Source organism: Tachypleus tridentatus, chromosome 10 (assembly GCF_004210375.1).
Source record: "Tachypleus tridentatus isolate NWPU-2018 chromosome 10, ASM421037v1, whole genome shotgun sequence".
In the NCBI taxonomy this organism is placed as follows: domain Eukaryota; kingdom Metazoa; phylum Arthropoda; class Merostomata; order Xiphosura; family Limulidae; genus Tachypleus; species Tachypleus tridentatus.
In genome coordinates, this window is record NC_134834.1 from 31,641,633 (window position 1) to 31,660,348 (window position 18,716).

Consider the following 18,716-nt stretch of genomic DNA (forward strand, 5'->3'; position numbering starts at 1 on the left):
TCACCTTCCACTTGTCTAAACTACTGAAAACAAAAGTTTTAAAGTTCGTGTCAGAGTCTTTGTACGCTCCCAGATTTAATTCTCATAGCAATTCTATCAATCAGAGCGTTCGTGGGGACAAGGAGAAAATATGGAGTTAAGTTGAATATTTTTTCTAAAAACAACTTTCCAGTTATAGATTGGGAAATATAAAGAGTCATTAATAAAACTGTACAATGGAAACATTCATATGTCCATATGAAGTGTTTATGGAACAGTAAAAGACATGGGAAGTCAAATGACGTTCTTATGTTTATGAAAATTTAAGTTGTTGAATAAAACGTTGCACCTCTAATACAAGTGAAGCTTTTTAAATGTGTAGTTTTTAGTTTTTATACTGTTAAACAATCTTTTTGAAAAAATTACGCGATGGAAAATATTTCAATCAACGTTGTGAGAAATTTTAGTAATAATGCAACCGAGTGTTTATGATAGTAACAAAAGTTCTAGCTCGTGGCTTGTGCGGTTAGTCAATATTATTTCTACAATTATAACTTGCTGAGTGGCCTTCATAATGAATTGTGAACTCAAAAAATAACCAAGGTATACAGGTGATCTTTTCATAGCAATTTGCTATAACATCTCTTTAGGTTTTCTTTTTATATTGGCACTCATTTACGGGTCGTAGTAATATCTTTAATCATCTCCGCGCTCTCACATCAAACGCTTCACAAGTTTAAAGGATATTGCATGCCATATTATCAAAGATCTTCCAGCTGTTTATTGTTCCTTTTTTTTTTAGCTGCAGAGTCACATGACCAAAGCTCTTAAAACGCAGGAACGATTTTGTTGCTGAGAGATGAAAAAAGTATAAAGTTAAAGAAACTGTGATTTACCAGTAATTCTGCCAATAGTAACGTTACTGTAAGTTTTTCTTCTTCTCACATTTACCATGTGACTGATTTGGGTCGCTATAACTTTGTTCTAAAATTTACCACCTAGCCTATTAAGATGTCGCAAAGTCAAAGGTTTTTAATGGCCTTGCAGCGTTTTATAATCATTTCTTGCTGAAAAAGCAGCACAACGTTTTTTTCTTATTTATGTTTTATAAATAAAAAAAATCGCGCTTAACGAAATAAAAAACAGAGGGAGAATGTCGAACATCCTAGCCTATCAAGTCGTACCAAGGAAACAGAACGACTTACTGTCGCTAATTTACGTAATGAGCTATCTTATCAGTGGAGCGCTGCTTTTATCTTAGCGCCATCTTTATGTCAGTATGCGCAAAGACTTTATTAAGGGCATCTCAGGGAGACACAAATTGTATCCAGAGAACTTGAATAGTAAACTAGATAGAAATGAAAAGGTGTGAATAAAATAGTTTGATATCTGAACTTCACTTTCTCGACCTAGTTGTCATGGTAACTCTTAGTACAAAAGGAACAGTAAAAAAGAAAACGAGAGAGATCACCATTCCTTTATGTAAATATTACAGAATCTCGGCTTTCGATGTGTAAAGACGACAGAAATCCACCCGTAAAACAGTTTATTATCACATTTTTTATATATCTGAACTTTACAGATATATAATTACATATACAATTATTTGAAGTCAACATCTATTTCTAATCACCTCACTCACAAGCATAACATATTAATATAGTCAATTTTACTGTATCAAAACATACTAGTACAATATAAAGTTTTACTGTGTATGTATTAACACGCATTTCCGGTAAAATTGGGTTTTCTCTGTAACAGACCTATGCATTTTGGAACTGGTGATCTAGTTCGAATCTTTGCGATAGTAGAAAATATTTCTCACACTTTAAATGGTGAGTGTTTTAAGAATGATAGATAATTAATGAGTAATATATTTTAGTAGTGAGAGTTGCTGCATTTATTTGTCTGCAATTTAATAGTGAATTAGTTATTAACGTATTTGTTTATCTATCGATCAGCCAACGAATCCTACAAACAAATGTATATGTAAGTTAGGCCGACAGGTAAACATAGCTTGTAATAAACGTTATGGAAGAACAATTACAACATAGTCACACAATATTTTTGTTGTTGTTTCTATTAATAAATTTTTATAATAATAGTTTATTACGTAAAAATGTCGTAAGCTCTTTCTTTGCCATGAGTTCAACTAAGCTGCTTTAAGACGGTAATTTTCAAACTCGGATTTGCTAATCAAAATAGGTCCATAAGACGGTTTTCAGGGGCCTATATATGTGTAGAAATATGCTCTTGAAAACTTCCCTGATACTATAAAAAATAAATAAATACCTTCAACGATAATTTTATCTATTTTAATGAGTACGATTACACAGCAATGTCTGTGTTAATCAAAAATTACAATAAAATAAGATATCTAAGAGTGCCAGTTATTCAAAATAATCAGGTGGAGTCTACATCCGGGGGGAAGGTTTAAACTCTTGGATAGCCCCAAGCGTGAAAGGCTGGGCAGCCTTGCTTTAAACCACTAATGTGTTAATAAACACTGCACACGTGGATTTACTTGTCTTTTTAATCATTGTACGAGAATCATTCATTTTCGCTTTGATGTAGTCCTGTTTTCTTCTTAAATATGACAAGAAGCAAAAACTCGATTGCACGTCTAACAGATCAGTAATCTCTGTTTTTTACCTCTGCACAGTGTTGTAGCTGTAGGAAGCACACCTGATTTCCTATGAGTTTACAATTGTCTCTAGTGTCTGTTCAGGTAGACAGTTTCGTTTTGCAAACAAGATAATTGCACTGAATACGGAAATAAATTCAAACCAAGCAGTTTTTAAAGGGTGAACAGTACTAAGTGGAGGGTTAAAAATACTCTTCGCAGTCATTTGAAAGGAAACCTAACTTGTATCATCTGTGACTTGCTTACATACTTTTCTCTTCCTTTTTATCATTGGATGACACATGTTGAAGTTTTGTGTCAATATTCTGCAAAATTTATATTTTTACTCGTTCTAGTCATAGAATTACTGATACGAATATGGATGAACCCTATCAGGTTTTAAAACTTATTTTGTTTCTTTTTTATGGCCGGTCACCTTCTTAACTTTCTAAATATGTATATTTAGTTCTATATAGTTTTGCATTGTCAGGTAGGAAAAAACTGTAACAATCACATAAAGTGTTTGTTTGTTTTTGAATTTCGCGCAAAGCTACACGAGGGCTATCTGCGCTAGCTGTCCCTAATTTTACAGTGTAAGATTAGAGGGAAGACAGCTAGTCATGACCACCCATCGCCAACTCTTGAGCTACTCTTTTACCAAGGAATACTGGGATTGACTGTAACGTTATAATGCCTCCACAACTGAAAAGACGAGCGTGTTTGTTGAGACGGAGATTCAAACCCGATTACGAGTCGAGTGCCTTAACCGCCTGGCCATGCCGGGACAGCACATAACTGATAATTAATTAACTTAGTGCTTTTTAAACAACTTCATTTTTGCCGTCTCAGTACAACGTAACACCTTTCATAGCATTTCTACTTTTTAATCGTTGTGCAAAGAATCTACTTTCAAGCCTAACTCAGTTATAATTAATTCCTACTACTTAGCCCGAGAAAGCTATGAATGAATCTGCTGTGCAGTCTATGTAAGTTGTGAATTAACCATCTGTAAAAACGACTTAATCTGTGAATAAATCAACTGTGAAAGTGACATAAGTTGCAAGTGAATATTTCGTAAAGCTTATGCAAAAACTTACGCAAATCCTGTTATATTTTACTGCTGTGACTGGTGCTGGGTAAGTAAAAAACTTCTAAATCCTGCTTATGATCATGCTTTCACTAGTTATGAACTTTAGGCTTTAGATACTAATATTTGTTTTCTTTAGAACGAACCTTTAATAAAAGCCGTGCGTGTGTTAAACTAATTAACAGATTGTGATACAACGACATGCGTTTAAATTTGTATGAAATATTATGTTATGTTATCTCAACTTACTTGTCCGAAAAATGTTCATTTACTAACACAGTTCTCAAGACGTAAAAACTCACGTTTGCTTAGTTCATCTATGTGTTTTGCGTGTTTTAAATTATTTGAAATGTTATACCTTTTATCACGATAAGCTGAGGGGAGGGATGCGTATTTTAGATGCTACGTAAGGTCCATCGAAGCTGGCAGTTTTTAAGTTTGTTCAGATCCTGATGATGGCGTAAAACGAAACGCTGGATACTGAAACAAACATTTCCTGTAGTTATAAACTCAACTTGGGTTTTCTGAGTAAAAGTTTTGTGCTCCAATCAACAATATAACATATCATCTTATTTGGACCATATCTAGGCTTACGTTATTGTTTTGCCTATTTTTTTCAAATTGCACGTCATTCGAAAAAAACCTTGTATAGCAACCGTGTGTTAAACTTCTTCATTTCTATCACGCGCGTTTTTGTGACGTATTTTATTAAGTTTGCTGGTATATCACTTTATGTTTTTAAGTGGCTGTGAGTTCTGAAGAGATGTTAATTCAAAACCAAAATCATGAATAATTCGAACATGTGAAACTAGTTAATCATAAAGTAAGAATGATAACTATATAAAGTATTGTAAAGCTAACACAGGCTTTAAAAACTGTATGTTATTATTTTTTCGTATTCGAAGGAAACAAAGGGAAGACATTTGGGGCTTGCTCCAGGAAGATGGACTTCAAGAGCAACAAGGAGGTGAAAGTCTACAGAAAGAACAGGAAGAAAAGGAAAAGAAGTCGTGGCGGAGATTGTTAGAACCCAACTGTCCCTGTTGTCCTAATTTGTCCAAACGCTACACCATAGCTCTTCTAAGTTCCCTAGGGTTTCTTATTAGCTTTGGTATTCGGTGCAACTTAGGGGTAGCCATTGTTCAGATGATTAGCAACATTCGTGGACAGGTAAGTGTTAAAGTTTCTTGTTGATATTCGTAAAATAATAGTACTAAACAGCAATCTTAATGAGTTTTCAAAAACTTATATTTTTAGATTTTTCTTCAATGGAATACGAGGTAATAAAATCATAGGTATATTTCGGTTCTACACTCTCAACTTTCTAAAATCTTGCAAAACATTTTGATACTGGAAGTAGTTACAAAGACTTCTCAGATTCTTAAGATAATTGAAAAAATCTCACTTGAAAATGTGATGTTTAGCGTTTTTTTTAATCACACTTAGAACTGAACACAATGATTGTAATAGTCTAATTCTCATCTTTGGAATAATGAACGTAAACCATCTGTAAAAGGTAGCTGTGCCCTCGAAAAACGAATAATTGTTTAGCTAACAAATGATTCAAACTATATAGTTAACTTTTCAAGAATGTGTGTATGTTCTTATAGCAAAGCCACGGGGCTATCTGCTGAGTCCACCGAGGGAAATCGAACCCCTGATTTTAGCGTTGTAAACCCGTAGATTTACCGCTGTACTAGCGGGGGGGGGCAACTCTTCAAGAAACAACGAAAATACTTTAAATTGTTCAAAACAAGATTTCCTTAACAGATCGTCACATTAGAACGTCCTCACGGCTGAAGGGAGAGGATGATTGGTGTAACGAGGTTCGAACCCGTGACCCTCGGATTATGAGTGAGTGCTTTAACCACATGGCCATGCGAAAAATCAATTTATTGAATATATAAGTGCTTTTAACTTTTTATATGTCACAAAGAATAGGTTTTAACCCTTCTTTTCGAATAACGTAAATAACTCTCAATTGCAGTTTTAGAAGTGATATAGTGAGCAATTTTAAATTTGCACAGTTCACTACTATTTAACATTTTCAGAAGATTTCTCCCTCACACGAAACAAATCCCGAATTTTAGCATTACAAGGCCTTCAGGTAACCACTTAATCTGGCCCGGCATGGCTAGGTGGCTAAAGCGCTCGACTGGTAATCCGAGGATCATGGGTTCAAATCTTCGTTACACCAAAGATGCTCGCCCTTTCAGCCGTGGGGACGTTATTATGTGATTGTCAATCCCACTATCCATTGGCATAAGAGTAGCCCAAGAGTTGGCGGTGGGTGGTGATGGTTAACTATCTTTCCTCTACTCTTCTACTACTAAATTAGAGACGGCTAGCGCAGATAGCCCTCGTGTAGCTTTCCGCGAAATTCAAAACAAACCAAAACCACTGAACCATCGGGGTGTACATATTTTTGAATAAAAAGTGGTAAGTATAATTCTCTGGTGTAATTTTCTCGAAGCTGCCATAAGTTTCATAATTTGTTGAGTTTATTGTTTAAAAAAAATTTAGAGTTTGCCTACACTTTTCCACGCACTCGATGAAAAATCGAACTTAACTAAAAAACAATAAGTTTTGATTTTATACCGTTCTATTTTGACAGACACTGTTTGGTTTAGAAATAGTGCTTGACCTATTAATAATCTTTCAGCAGCCTGTCTGAACTAGAGACAGTTTCTCAGATTCCAAACATTACTTGTTATGTAACTATTAAAAAAGAAAAAGTGTGAAAAGCTTTCACATATCTCCATACAATTTAAATAACGCTGTCCTGAAGTATACTTAAGGGATTACCACATGTTTGGTCTTATAAATGATGTCTTCTCTGCCCTAAACGTTTGTTTTTTATGCACAATAAACTTTTATATAACGTAAAACCTTTGACAGTAGTATGTGATGTTCTAATAAGTGGAAGTAACTTCTGGTTTATAAGGAAAGAAACGTAATATTATATGATATTTTGTTTAAAAAGTATTTAGTTTCTTATCTCCATTAGAGATAATTTCAAAGTGTTATACGTCCAACATTTGAGGTTTGAGCCCTTCGATGGATATAACACAAATGGCATTCTGTAGTTTCGTAGGTAAACGAAATAATTTTCGTTTTAATCGTTGTTTTCCTACAATCTTATTCAAGTTCAAATTTATTTCGATGGAACAGCACATAACTACACATTAACATTAAGCCAATACGGAAATAATACGAAGTAACAAATGTAACAAGCTATTAAGAACACACACAAACAGTATATAGACTTGCCACATACACTGTACATGTGTGTGTATACATAAATATCCTGTAATGTCCTAAACATTCCAAAAAATATCGATAGCACCGAAGAGCCTGCACATTCCAAGCATGAATGACAAAATAATTTGTCAAAAATATCTAAATATGTTCATCATCATTATCAACACGACAAACTATAATAAAAAAATACTTATTTAAGGTACTATGTGGATAATGGTCTGGCTTGGCCAGGTGGTTAAAACACTCGAGTCATAATCCAAGGGTTGCGGGTTCGAATTCCCGTTACACCAAACATTTCAGCCCTTTCAGCCGTGAAGACGTTATATAGTTAAGGTCAATCCCACTATTCACTGGTAAAGGAATATTCCAAGAGTTGTCGGTGGGTGGTGACGATCAGCTGCCTTCCCTCTAGTCTTACACTGCTAAATTAGGGACGGCTAGCGCAGACAGCTCTCGTGTAGCTTTGCGCGAAATTCAAAAACAAATAAACTATGTGAATAATGGTACTTTATTCATTTAGGAACCTACGTTGAACTGGTAAACAAATTTATGATAAAAGATACCTTACATTTTTGAGGTCGTGACTTTGGCGTCTACAAAAGCATATAATGAAAAGTACTTTTTATATTCGAGGATGTCAACTGGACTGGTATTTAAGCATGAAACAAAACAGCATTCTTGTTTAGAGACCTACGTTTAAAACCTTTAATTACCATAATTATATTATAAAATACTTTTTATGTTTAGCTTTGTATCTTTGACTGGCGTACAATTGATTATAAAATATTTTTTGTTCAGAGTACTGTTCTTTGTTTGACTAGTGTAAAAGCGTATCATAAAACTTGTCTTCCTTGTTTCGGATCCCATTTGGTATAAGAGTATTTTAACGAAAAACACTTTTCAAGTTCGAGCTAATGCATTTGTTTGGTGTATAAATCTCAATATATGATAAACCTACGTCACTGTTTTTTAGGACTTTTGAAGCAGTTTAAAAACAATACCACTATACCCATGCATCTTCTCGATAGTCTCATTCAAAATACCCCGAACTATATGGATTACCAAAAGATCATAAACATGATATACCCCTAAGACCCATATGCAATTCTCCTCTAGCGTCTGTATTATAGCTACTTGACAAGTTACTTCACCCTCTCCTCATCAAAATACCTTCAAACCTTAATGGCACCCATGATATTCTCAATAGGTTATGAGGAGATGATTTACATATAAATTCGAATTTTATCCTCTTAAGTATTGATGTCATTTCTATATATACCTTTCCATTCCTATAGAAAAACGTATAAGTTTGGTTATGAATCTTCTTATACTACAGCTGTTATACTACCGTCGTTATTCTTAGAGAAGTCATTGAAAATTTTTTCAGATTTATTCTCAACAACACTTACTTCAAATTTGATTCAACTCTCTACAAACAATAGAAAGGCATCGCTTTAGGCAAAAACATGGCTGTCGTCGTTGGTTCTGTTTTTATTTATTTATTTGAATCATTAGCTTTTATTCAGCGGAAACTAATTTTGAACTAACTGGATGGTACAGATATATATCAATGACCTTTTCGGTGTATGGAATCATGAACTGTCTTCTCTTTTGAAATTTGTTAAATTCCTTAATAATAAACACTCCGACATAATACACTTATTCATACCGATAATAGTAAAAAAACTCTATATCCTTTCTTGATATCATAGTCACTGTCGTAAACAGCAAACTTGTTATTTTTGTATATTAGTAAAGACACGCTAAACCAATTATTCTACATTTTTACTCACGCTGAGGCCCGGCATGACCAGGTTATTAGGTCTCGTAATGTGAGGGTCACGGGTTCGAAACCTCGTTACAACAGACATGCTCGTCCTTTCAGCTGTGGGGGCGTCATACTGTGACGATCAAGCCCATTTTCGTTGGGAAAAAAGTAAACCAAGAGTTGGCAGTTGGTGGTGATGACCAACTAGCTTCTCTATAATCTTACACTGCTAAATTATGGACGGCTAGCGCAGGTAAACCTCGTGTAGCTTTGCGCAAAATTGAAAACAAACAAACTCACACCATCCACCAGCTGTCAAACTAGGTGTTGTTATCAGTCAACTTAACAGAACTGAGAAGTTTTGTAACACCATGAACGGTAAGACGCAAGCCAGGATCAAACTTCAAAAACTACTGTTTTTCAGTAGCTTCCCGTGCAGTTGCACTATTACATTGATAATAAACCCTCTAGTGGCACAGTGGCATGTCTGTGGACTTACAAATCTCGACACCGGGTTTCGATAGCCGTGGTTGGCAAAGAACAAACGGCACATTGTGCAGCTTTGCGCTTAGCTACAAAGAAACATTATTGACATAATCCACAGTTCCGTCTCACAAGACATTAACAAACGACATCAAATAAAAAACTACAACATCAAGACACTGTTTCATGGATTGTTTCCTTCATGGACGAACCTTTGGTTATTCGCCTTCGTCAAGTGATTAGAAGATCAGGTTTGAATATCAAAATCATACAAAAATCTGAGAGATACGCGCTCACTCGTTCAGCCTTTAATAACGACATTAGACGTAAATCCAAAAAGTGTTTTGCAAAGACTTATGGTTCAAAAAGTCATGCATACTTAGAAACACTGTCTACAAACTTACATGTATACAGTGTTCGGACACATATATAGGTGAATTCCATCATTCAATACACAATCGTTTCAAATATACACATTGGTACCACTGGAAACCTTGACAAAAAAAACAACCAAAAAATAGACACAATCAATGGGACCACTCATACAATCAACATTTTAGAAACTTGTGACAATTTTCTAATCAGAAAATACGATGAATCACTTTTGATTTAATCCAGATGTTCTTCTAGGTAGAATACCTGGACCCTTTATCATTCTATTATGATTATTAATTTTGTCATTTTGATTTTATTTATTTTAATGTTATTATTATCATTTTCTCTCGTTCTATGATCAACGACTAAACTTGTATCGCGTACATTGTTCCAGCTGTATTTTGTTCTCGTTACTGTCATTTAACCTGTGACGTTCACTTAACCCTTGGTAACGGTGTAAACCGAAACGTCAGGTACAAGTTATTAAACTTTTTTTTCTGAAGTCGTTTATCGTTTTTACACAATAATTATGATGAATATACCTTTTTGTTCAAGGTTCTATTTGCCTAATATGAGGCTATTGTAACAACAAAACACTTGTCAAGTTCGAGTTAATGCATTTGTTTGATATATAAATGCCAGTATTTCATAATAAAAAAACGTTTTCTTAGGGTCCTGAATTTGACTGGTCGCCAGCGACAATTGGCGTAGTCGACTCTTCCTTTTTTTGGGGGTACCTGGTAACTCAAGTTCCTGGAGGCTTTTTAGCAGCAAAATACCCTGCTAACAGGTGAGACCTTAAAAATTAGATTTTATTTTGTGGTCCTTACTTTTACTGGAGCCCAAGTTTTAATATTTACTCAAAAATTTAAATGAAATTTTGAATGACTGTTTTTAATTGTCCAAGTTGTTTTCTTCTAATTGTATTTTTAAGGTTTCGACACTGCTACTGGTGTGTCTGCTTTACTTTACAGGATATTCGGCACTGCAATTTGTGTGTCTGCTTTACTTTACAGGATATTCGGCACTGCAATTTGTGTGTCTGCTTTACTGAACCTGCTAGTGCCAACGGCTTGCACGGTCCATCCAGGATTGACTATTTTTGTCCGAATTCTACAAGGGTTAGCAGAGGTAAATATTCAATATTTTACAAAAAAGCAGGAAAAATAGTTGAGGATCAAAGTTCAGTTAATTTAAATGATACTCTGCATGTCAAACTCTGTGTATTTATTTCTTTATTCTTAATAAAAGTCTGGTTTTTGTGTACTTATTTCTCTGTTTTTAATAAAAGTCTGGTCTTTATGTATTTATTTCTTTATTCTTAATAAAAGTCTGGTTTTTGTATATTTATTTCTCTGTTCTTAATAAAAGTCTGGTTTTTGTGTATTTATTTGTTTTGTTTGTTTGTTTTGGAATTTCGCACAAAGCTACTCGAGGGCTATCTGTGCTAGCCGTCCCTAATTTAGCAGTGTAAGACTAGAGGGAAGGCAGCTAGTCATCACCACCCACCGCCAACTCTTGGGCTACTCTTTTACCAACGAATAGTGGAATTGACCGTTACATTATAACGCCCCACGGCTGGGAGGGCGAGCATGTTTAGCGCGACGCGAGCACGAACCCGCGACCCTCGGATTACGAGTCGCACGCCTTACGCGCTTGGCCATGCCAGGCCGTGTATTTATTTCTCTGTTCTTAATAAAAGTCTAGTTTTTGTGTATTTATTTCTCTGTTTTTAATAAAAGTCTGGTTTATGTGTATTTATTTCTCTGTTCTTAATAAAAGTCTGGTTTTTGTGTATTTATTTCTCTGTTTTTAATAAAAGTCTGGTTTTTGTGTATTTATTTCTCTGTTCTTAATAAAAGTCTGGTTTTTGTGTATTTATTTCTCTGTTCTTAATAAAAGTTTGGTTTTTTGTGTATTTATTTCTCTGTTCTTAATAAAAGTCTGGTTTTTGTGTATTTATTTCTCTGTTCTTAATAAAAGTCTGGTTTTTGTGTATTTATTTCTCTGTTCTTAATAAAAGTCTGGTTTTTGTGTATTTATTTCTCTGTTTTTAATAAAAGTCTGGTTTTTGTGTATTTATTTCTCTGTTCGTAATAAAAGTCTGGTTTTTGTGTATTTATTTCTCTGTTCTTAATAAAGTCTGGTTTTGTGTATTTATTTCTCTGTTTTTAATAAAAGTCTGGTTTTTGTGTATTTATTTCTCTGTTCTTAATAAAAGTCTGGTTTTGTATATTTATTTCTCTGTTCTTAATAAAAGTCTGGTTTTTGTGTATTTATTTCTCTGTTCTTAATAAAAGTTTGGTTTTAATTTCGCGCAAAGCTACTCAAGGACTATCTGTCTAGCAGTCCCTAATTTAGTAGTGTAAGACCGAGGGAAGATAGCTACTCATCACCACCCACCGCCAACTCTTGGGCTACTCTTATACCAAAGAATAGTGGAATTGACCATCACATTATAATGCTCGCACGGCTGAAAGGGCGAGCATGTGTGGTGTGACGGGGATTCCAGCCTGCAACCCTTGGATTACGAGTCGAGTGCCTTAACCACGTGCCCATGCAGGGCAGTAATAAAACAGTAATTTGAATATACAGTTAAACCTATTACTGGCAAAATCAGCTTACCTAAAACTTTACTGAAATGGAAAAACTATTAACAATAAGTTAAACCTCATTGGTTTTTAAATTAGATAAAATGACGCTTTAAATGTGATTATGTGTGGATGGAAGTTATAATTATTCGTGTGTTTTCTTATAACAAAACCACATCGGACTCTACATTATGTCCACCGAGAGGATTCGAATCCCTGATTTTAGTACTTTAAACCTGAAGGCTTACAGCCGTCTCTCTGGGAACCCTTAATTATTCATCTTTTTAACGTTAATTTGATCATGAACGTTTTATTCCTAAGTCTGTGATCTCGAATTTATTCCTCGTATTATGTTATAATTCTAGACAGTGTAGACTTCGTAAGATTGTGATTTCTTCTGCACTCTTTGCATGTCTTTATATTATTACTAGACAAAATGCTTGCTTTAAACTTCAGGTCCGTATTTGCCCAAGTTCTATCTTTGTAAGTAAAGTTCCTTATAACTGAGCTCCTCATGTCTTTCGCCAACCTCAAACAAGAAATCGGAGTGTTTGAAACGTGTTCCTTAATTTGGGCCTGTTAGCGCATCACAAGAGCGACCGTCAAATACAACTACTGTGAAAGACAACAGTAATCCAAGAGTTGGCGATGGGTGCTGTTGCCTAACTGTCTTTTATCTAGTCCCTCAGCTTAAAAGTAGAGGAAAGATTAGTTTAAGATCGTTCTTTGAGAAGCTTTGCGAAAAAAGTCTGAAACAAACAAAAAACGAAAAAGTCCGAAACAAGAGAAGGCCACGTGAAATTCCAGCTATAGAATTGAATTGTTGTTTGAATAACGTTTTTAATATTTTATCGCAACATATTCGTCAAATGGTTCAAATAGAAAGTATTCGAGCAATAAAACGTTGAATATATGTTATTTTTCTCAATCTTTTGTGAACTATTTGTTATTAGATAAAATGAGAAAGATAAGTGGATTAATGTCTCCTACCTGTAACAGGGAGTGACTTACCCTGCATGCCACGGGATATGGCGTCACTGGGCGCCACCACTTGAAAGAAGCCGTTTGTCTACGATATCTTTTTGTGGTTAGTATTTGTTTCTTTGTTTTCTTTATCTATTCTCAATATTAGTGTCTTTTTATTTGTTAGGGAAAGATTCTGTTCTCAAAGCTGGTATACGTATTTGGTTCAACAATATTATTTCGGTACCAACATTGCTTATTTGTTGATCATGACGTCACATGTATTATAACGTGTGCTTTTTTTCATCAAGTAATTCCAAATCCTACAAAATCAGACTTTAGAGTTATAAATTTACATATCTAAGTATTCTATCATGTATTCTAGACACGTTTCCTTGGTACTACGATATTTAAATTATTTCTCGCGTACACTGGTAAATTATATATATTTAACATTCCATTTCTAAACACAAAACTATGCTCGTTTCGTCCTAGAGTATTCAAGAATTGCTGATTAAAATGCGAACTGTGATCAATATATTGTTTTAAACCACTGAATCTTATGAGGATTAGTCAAAGCAGTGTAAAAGCCTGTTCATTTTATTTCTCGTGGAGTTGGTTCACCACGAGAGCAGGCAATAAAGCGTGGAGCTTATGAATGAACGTGTTGTACATGAGGTAATGGCGTCTTTCTTGACAACAAGAAACCCATTTGAAATAAAATATATCTCAGAACGGCTGGTATAGGTATTAACACTTTATTGATAAGGAGAAAACAGCGTTTCGACCTTCTTAATCTGAAGATGACCTAGGAAGGTCGAAACGTTGTTCTCTCCTTATCAATAAAAGTGTTAATACCTATACCAGCCGTTCTGAGATACATTAATGCCATATTTGAATATTTATCAGGTGACGTGGCTGATATGAGCTTGACAAAAATTAAGAGAAGTAGATTTTACATCTTGTGGACTCACTTTCAGCAGCTACCTTAGTTTGAAAGTTCGGAAGCCAAACCTTAAAAATCCGTAATGGACTTTGTCCACATGAAATTCTAGCCTAGCAGCTGAGTTGTTGTTTAAATGATATGAAGTACTAGAAATACATTATTTTTTGTTCCTTCTACTTTTAACATTTTATCGTAGCTAAGAGAAAGCATGTGCAAAAATGTACTTTTATTTTAAGAAGTTAGGTTATAAAATAACAACAACTGAAATGTACTTTGCAATACTTTTGAAATATCAACACCAAATATTTTGTAACATCTTTGATAAAATGAAAAAATAAAATGAAAGGAGGACTAATGTACTTGGTATAAATTTGACTTAAAACTTGGTGTTAAAAACTGACCATAGTAGTTTAGTAGCTAAGACCGTTTGTTCCCGGTTCTGGAAACTTTTGCTCCTGCACTTAGTATAGAAAGTATATTCCGTTTTTTTGGTACATTCCAAAAAAGAACAATCACATAATTAGTTAGATGTCACGTGTTTTTAATATAAAATACCTTCATGTTGTTGTCTTTTTGGTGTATAGTTACAGAATGGACTATCTGCGCTTTGTCCACTGTGGGACTCTAATCACAGATTTTATTGTTATAAGTTCGTAAACTTTCCACTGATTCACTAACAGACATTACTTGTAGACCAAACATTAATGAAAAGGGAGCTTTCAAAAGACATATAGTACATGCAATGCGGTTTCAGTTTATATTTAACGAAATTCTTTACAGATATTTTGTTGTGAAAACTGATAACTTAGATTAATTTTGATGTTGTAATACTATTCTTAAGTACGAAATAGATAAAAATTTGGCATAATTACTTGTTTTTATTTATTTTTATTATTACTACACTCATATTACTACTAGGGTAATGAAATAAAATAACTTATTTTCACTTCTATTTATTGCAGTAAAATAAAGCTGTAATTCGTCAAAATAAGCTGTTTTTAGCGCTTAAAGTCAGAGTAATATTAAATGTCTTGCAGCATAAAGTAATTAAGCGACAGTAGATTTAGACAATTAAAATAAATAGCGTGTTTCATAATCCTTGAATACAGGGTATAATATAAGGTACAGTTTGGAGCAGTGTAGAACTAGGTTAACATACATTTACAATAGTCTTTTTATTCGAAGATCGTTATTATTCGTAATTATCATACTTAACGTTTGTCCATTCAGTTGAAGAGCTACATGTTAATATACATGCAAGTCTAACTTTACCTCCCTATAGGATTTTGTGCTCTCCCCCCTTTTGTTTTACAGCTGCAGGGTTCATGTAGTTTAGCTGGGGTGGTTGTTTGTGACATCAGAACAGGATTATAGTGGTGATACCAGCAGTAATGAATTGGGTAAGGAACATCAGAACATTATTTAGTGCAGTGGTTCCACTGCTTCTGACATCTGAATTGGTTTCGAGTGATCACACCACCAGCTACCAAACAACAAAGGTATATTAACAGATTTCTCTGCAGTGTGTTTTCACCGCTTGTGACCTTAGAACTGGTTTACAGTGGCCATACTACCATCTATCAAACGGTGAATGCATATTAAAACATTCCTCTGCATTGTGGTTCCATTGTTTATTACATCATAACAGGTTTATAATTGTCATACTTCGTGACGAAGTAGTGGAAGAACATTAGGACATTCCTCTGTATAGCGGTTCCACTGCTTGTGACATTATAACTGATTTACAGTGATAATTCTGTTCATAACCAAATGGCGGAGGTACGTCAGGTCATTTTCTTGGACAGGGCTTCACTGTTTGTGGCCATCAGAATTGGTGTAAAGTAATCATTCCACCCATGACTACATGGTGGAGACACCTCAACTAATTTCCTTGTAAAGAGTTTCCCTGCCATCAGAATTGGTGTAAAGTAATCATTCCACCCATGACTACATGGTGGAGACACCTCAACTAATTTCCTTGTAAAGAGTTTCACTGCCATCAGAATTGGTGTAAAGTAATCATTTCACCCATGAATACATGGTGGAGACACCTCAACTAATTTCCTTGTAAAGAGTTTCACTGCCATCAGAATTGGTGTAAAGTAATCATTCCACCCATGACTACATGGTGGAGACACCTCAACTAATTTCTTTGTAAAAAGTTTCACTGCCATCAGAATTGGTGTAAAGTAATCATTCCACCCATGACTACATGGTGGAGACACCTCAACTAATTTCCTTGTAAAAATTTTCACTGCCATCAGAATTGGTGTATAGTAATCATTCCACCCATGACTACATGGTGGAGACACCTCAACTAATTTCCTTGTAAAGAGTTTCACTGCCATCAGAATTGGTGTAAAGTAATCATTCCACCCATGACTACATGGTGGGGACACCTCAACTAATTTCCTTGTAAAGAGTTTCACTGCCATCAGAATTGGTGTAAAGTAATCATTCCACCCATGACTACATGGTGGAGACACCTCAACTAATTTCCTTGTAAAAAGTTTCACTGCCATCAGAATTGGTGTAAAGTAATCATTCCACCCATGACTACATGGTGGAGACACCTCAACTAATTTCCTTGTAAAGAGTTTCACTGCCATCAGAATTGGTGTAAAGTAATCATTCCACCCATGACTACATGGTGGAGACACCTCAACTAATTTCCTTGTAAAGAGTTTCACTGCCATCAGAATTGGTGTAAAGTAATCATTCCACCCATGACTACATGGTGGAGACACCTCAACTAATTTCTTTGTAAAAAGTTTCACTGCCATCAGAATTGGTGTAAAGTAATCATTCCACCCATGACTACATGGTGGAGACACCTCAACTAATTTCTTTGTAAAAAGTTTCACTGCCATCAGAATTGGTGTAAAGTAATCATTTCACCCATGACTACATGGTGGAGACACCTCAACTAATTTCCTTGTAAAGAGTTTCACTGCCATCAGAATTGGCTTGCAATGGTCATCCTACCCATGACTAAATGGCAGGGCTACATCAGGACATCTCTCTGACTTTGTTGTTACCTTGAGAAGCATTGTGTTGTACACTGTTACTGTCTTTTTTTTTACTCTCACAAACTATACATTTTATTTAGCCTGTTAAAGCTCTATAGGGCTTTCTTCTCGGGAAAAAAAGAAAGACTGAAATAAATTATTCCATACTAGACGAAAATCTACTGACTATACTCTAAAGAAGTGGCAGTTACCATTTCATCAATAGATCTAGACCACCTTTTACTCAAAAACTACAATATCACAGAATATAACACTCTTAAGTTAACACAAAGTAATAAGAACGTTACATCACACTGTAAGTGGATTCCAAAACAAAACTAGTTTTGGCTTGATGCATTCGATTAATAACCAAACGTTTAAATTGTTATCGAGATAACTCCAAGTGCAGCTTTCCATTAATATGTTGTATAGCTTTTTCTCCGCAAGGTAATGTTGCTAATATTACAAACATCGCGTTTATGTCACTGAGGTCTCAAGTTGACGTTCACCTATAATAATCTCACTTTGGAAATCTCACAGACTCTTTTGGTTTGACATAGTTATGACATTTAACTAATAATATACTACTCGTATACAGATAAACTGATCAGAATGATGTAATGCACAATTTAATTATTATATGACTACACTTTCGTCTCTTAGAGACAACACAACTTCTAGTTTAAAGGCGAGGTGTTTATATTATTTTGCTCAGCCGTAGCACGTTTCGTGTGCTTTTTTAACCCTAGAATTAACAATGTGCCTTTTTGCCTTTTTAATATATTCATATACCAAATACCTTAATGGTTTATGACTTTATTTTACGTATGAGACATACAAAATAGTCTAAGCCAAAAACTATCATCGCTGTTGCAAATGGTCCCATAAATTATCGTTAGGTTTGGTTTGTTTTGAATTTCGCGCAAAGCTATATGTGAGCTATCAGCACTAGCCGTCCATAATTTAGCAGTGTAAATTACCAGCCATCGCCAACTCTTGGGCTACTCTTTTACCAACGAATAATGGAATTGACCGTCACAATATAATTCCCCACAGCTGAAAAGGTGAGCATGTTTGGTGTGACGGGAATTCGAACACGCGACCCTCAGAGTCTGAGGGCCTGTCATTAGGTTCCCTGGACTTCATTGGTCAGTTCTTTACACGCTGATTGTTCTAACAGGTGAAACAAAACACAAATACTCAATATGATGCAATAAGTGTATTCCACTCATTGGTAGTGAAGAGTATGATAACAAGTTAGTAATTTCAGGGTTATAACAATTCAGCATCTTTATCATGTATACTCATACAAAATAACACATTAATAAGAAAAAAGTAGTTAGGCGTAGTACAAGTATTAAGTACCTGTAAGAACTTATTAAGTACAATAAAATAACTTGACACAAACATCACAGTTCAGATTCAGATGAACAATGCTTTTCATGCTTTACACACGATTCACAGTGTGAAACACATGTCATGAAAAAAATACTTCTGAGTATTAAGCATAAAATGTTTAGAACTGTTATAGTAAGCAAAACAGAACGATTTCTGATACGATTAGATGATAGACTTCAGATGCAAGCTCTAACGAGTATACATACATTCTATGTGCAAGAATCATCGAACACA

At 34.8% G+C, this 18,716-nt stretch overlaps 1 protein-coding gene across 1 annotated transcript in view; it reads left to right on the plus strand.

The window, feature by feature from the left end:
- Positions 1 to 18,716, plus strand: part of LOC143229000 (vesicular glutamate transporter 2-like) — a 67,684-nt gene that overhangs the window by 19,348 nt on the left and 29,620 nt on the right. The window contains exons 2-5 of the mRNA XM_076460602.1: positions 4,595 to 4,859; positions 10,248 to 10,366; positions 10,593 to 10,707; positions 13,167 to 13,254. Of these exons, the coding sequence (XP_076316717.1) occupies positions 4,595 to 4,859; positions 10,248 to 10,366; positions 10,593 to 10,707; positions 13,167 to 13,254 (587 nt within the window). The remainder of the gene's footprint in view (positions 1 to 4,594; positions 4,860 to 10,247; positions 10,367 to 10,592; positions 10,708 to 13,166; positions 13,255 to 18,716) is intronic.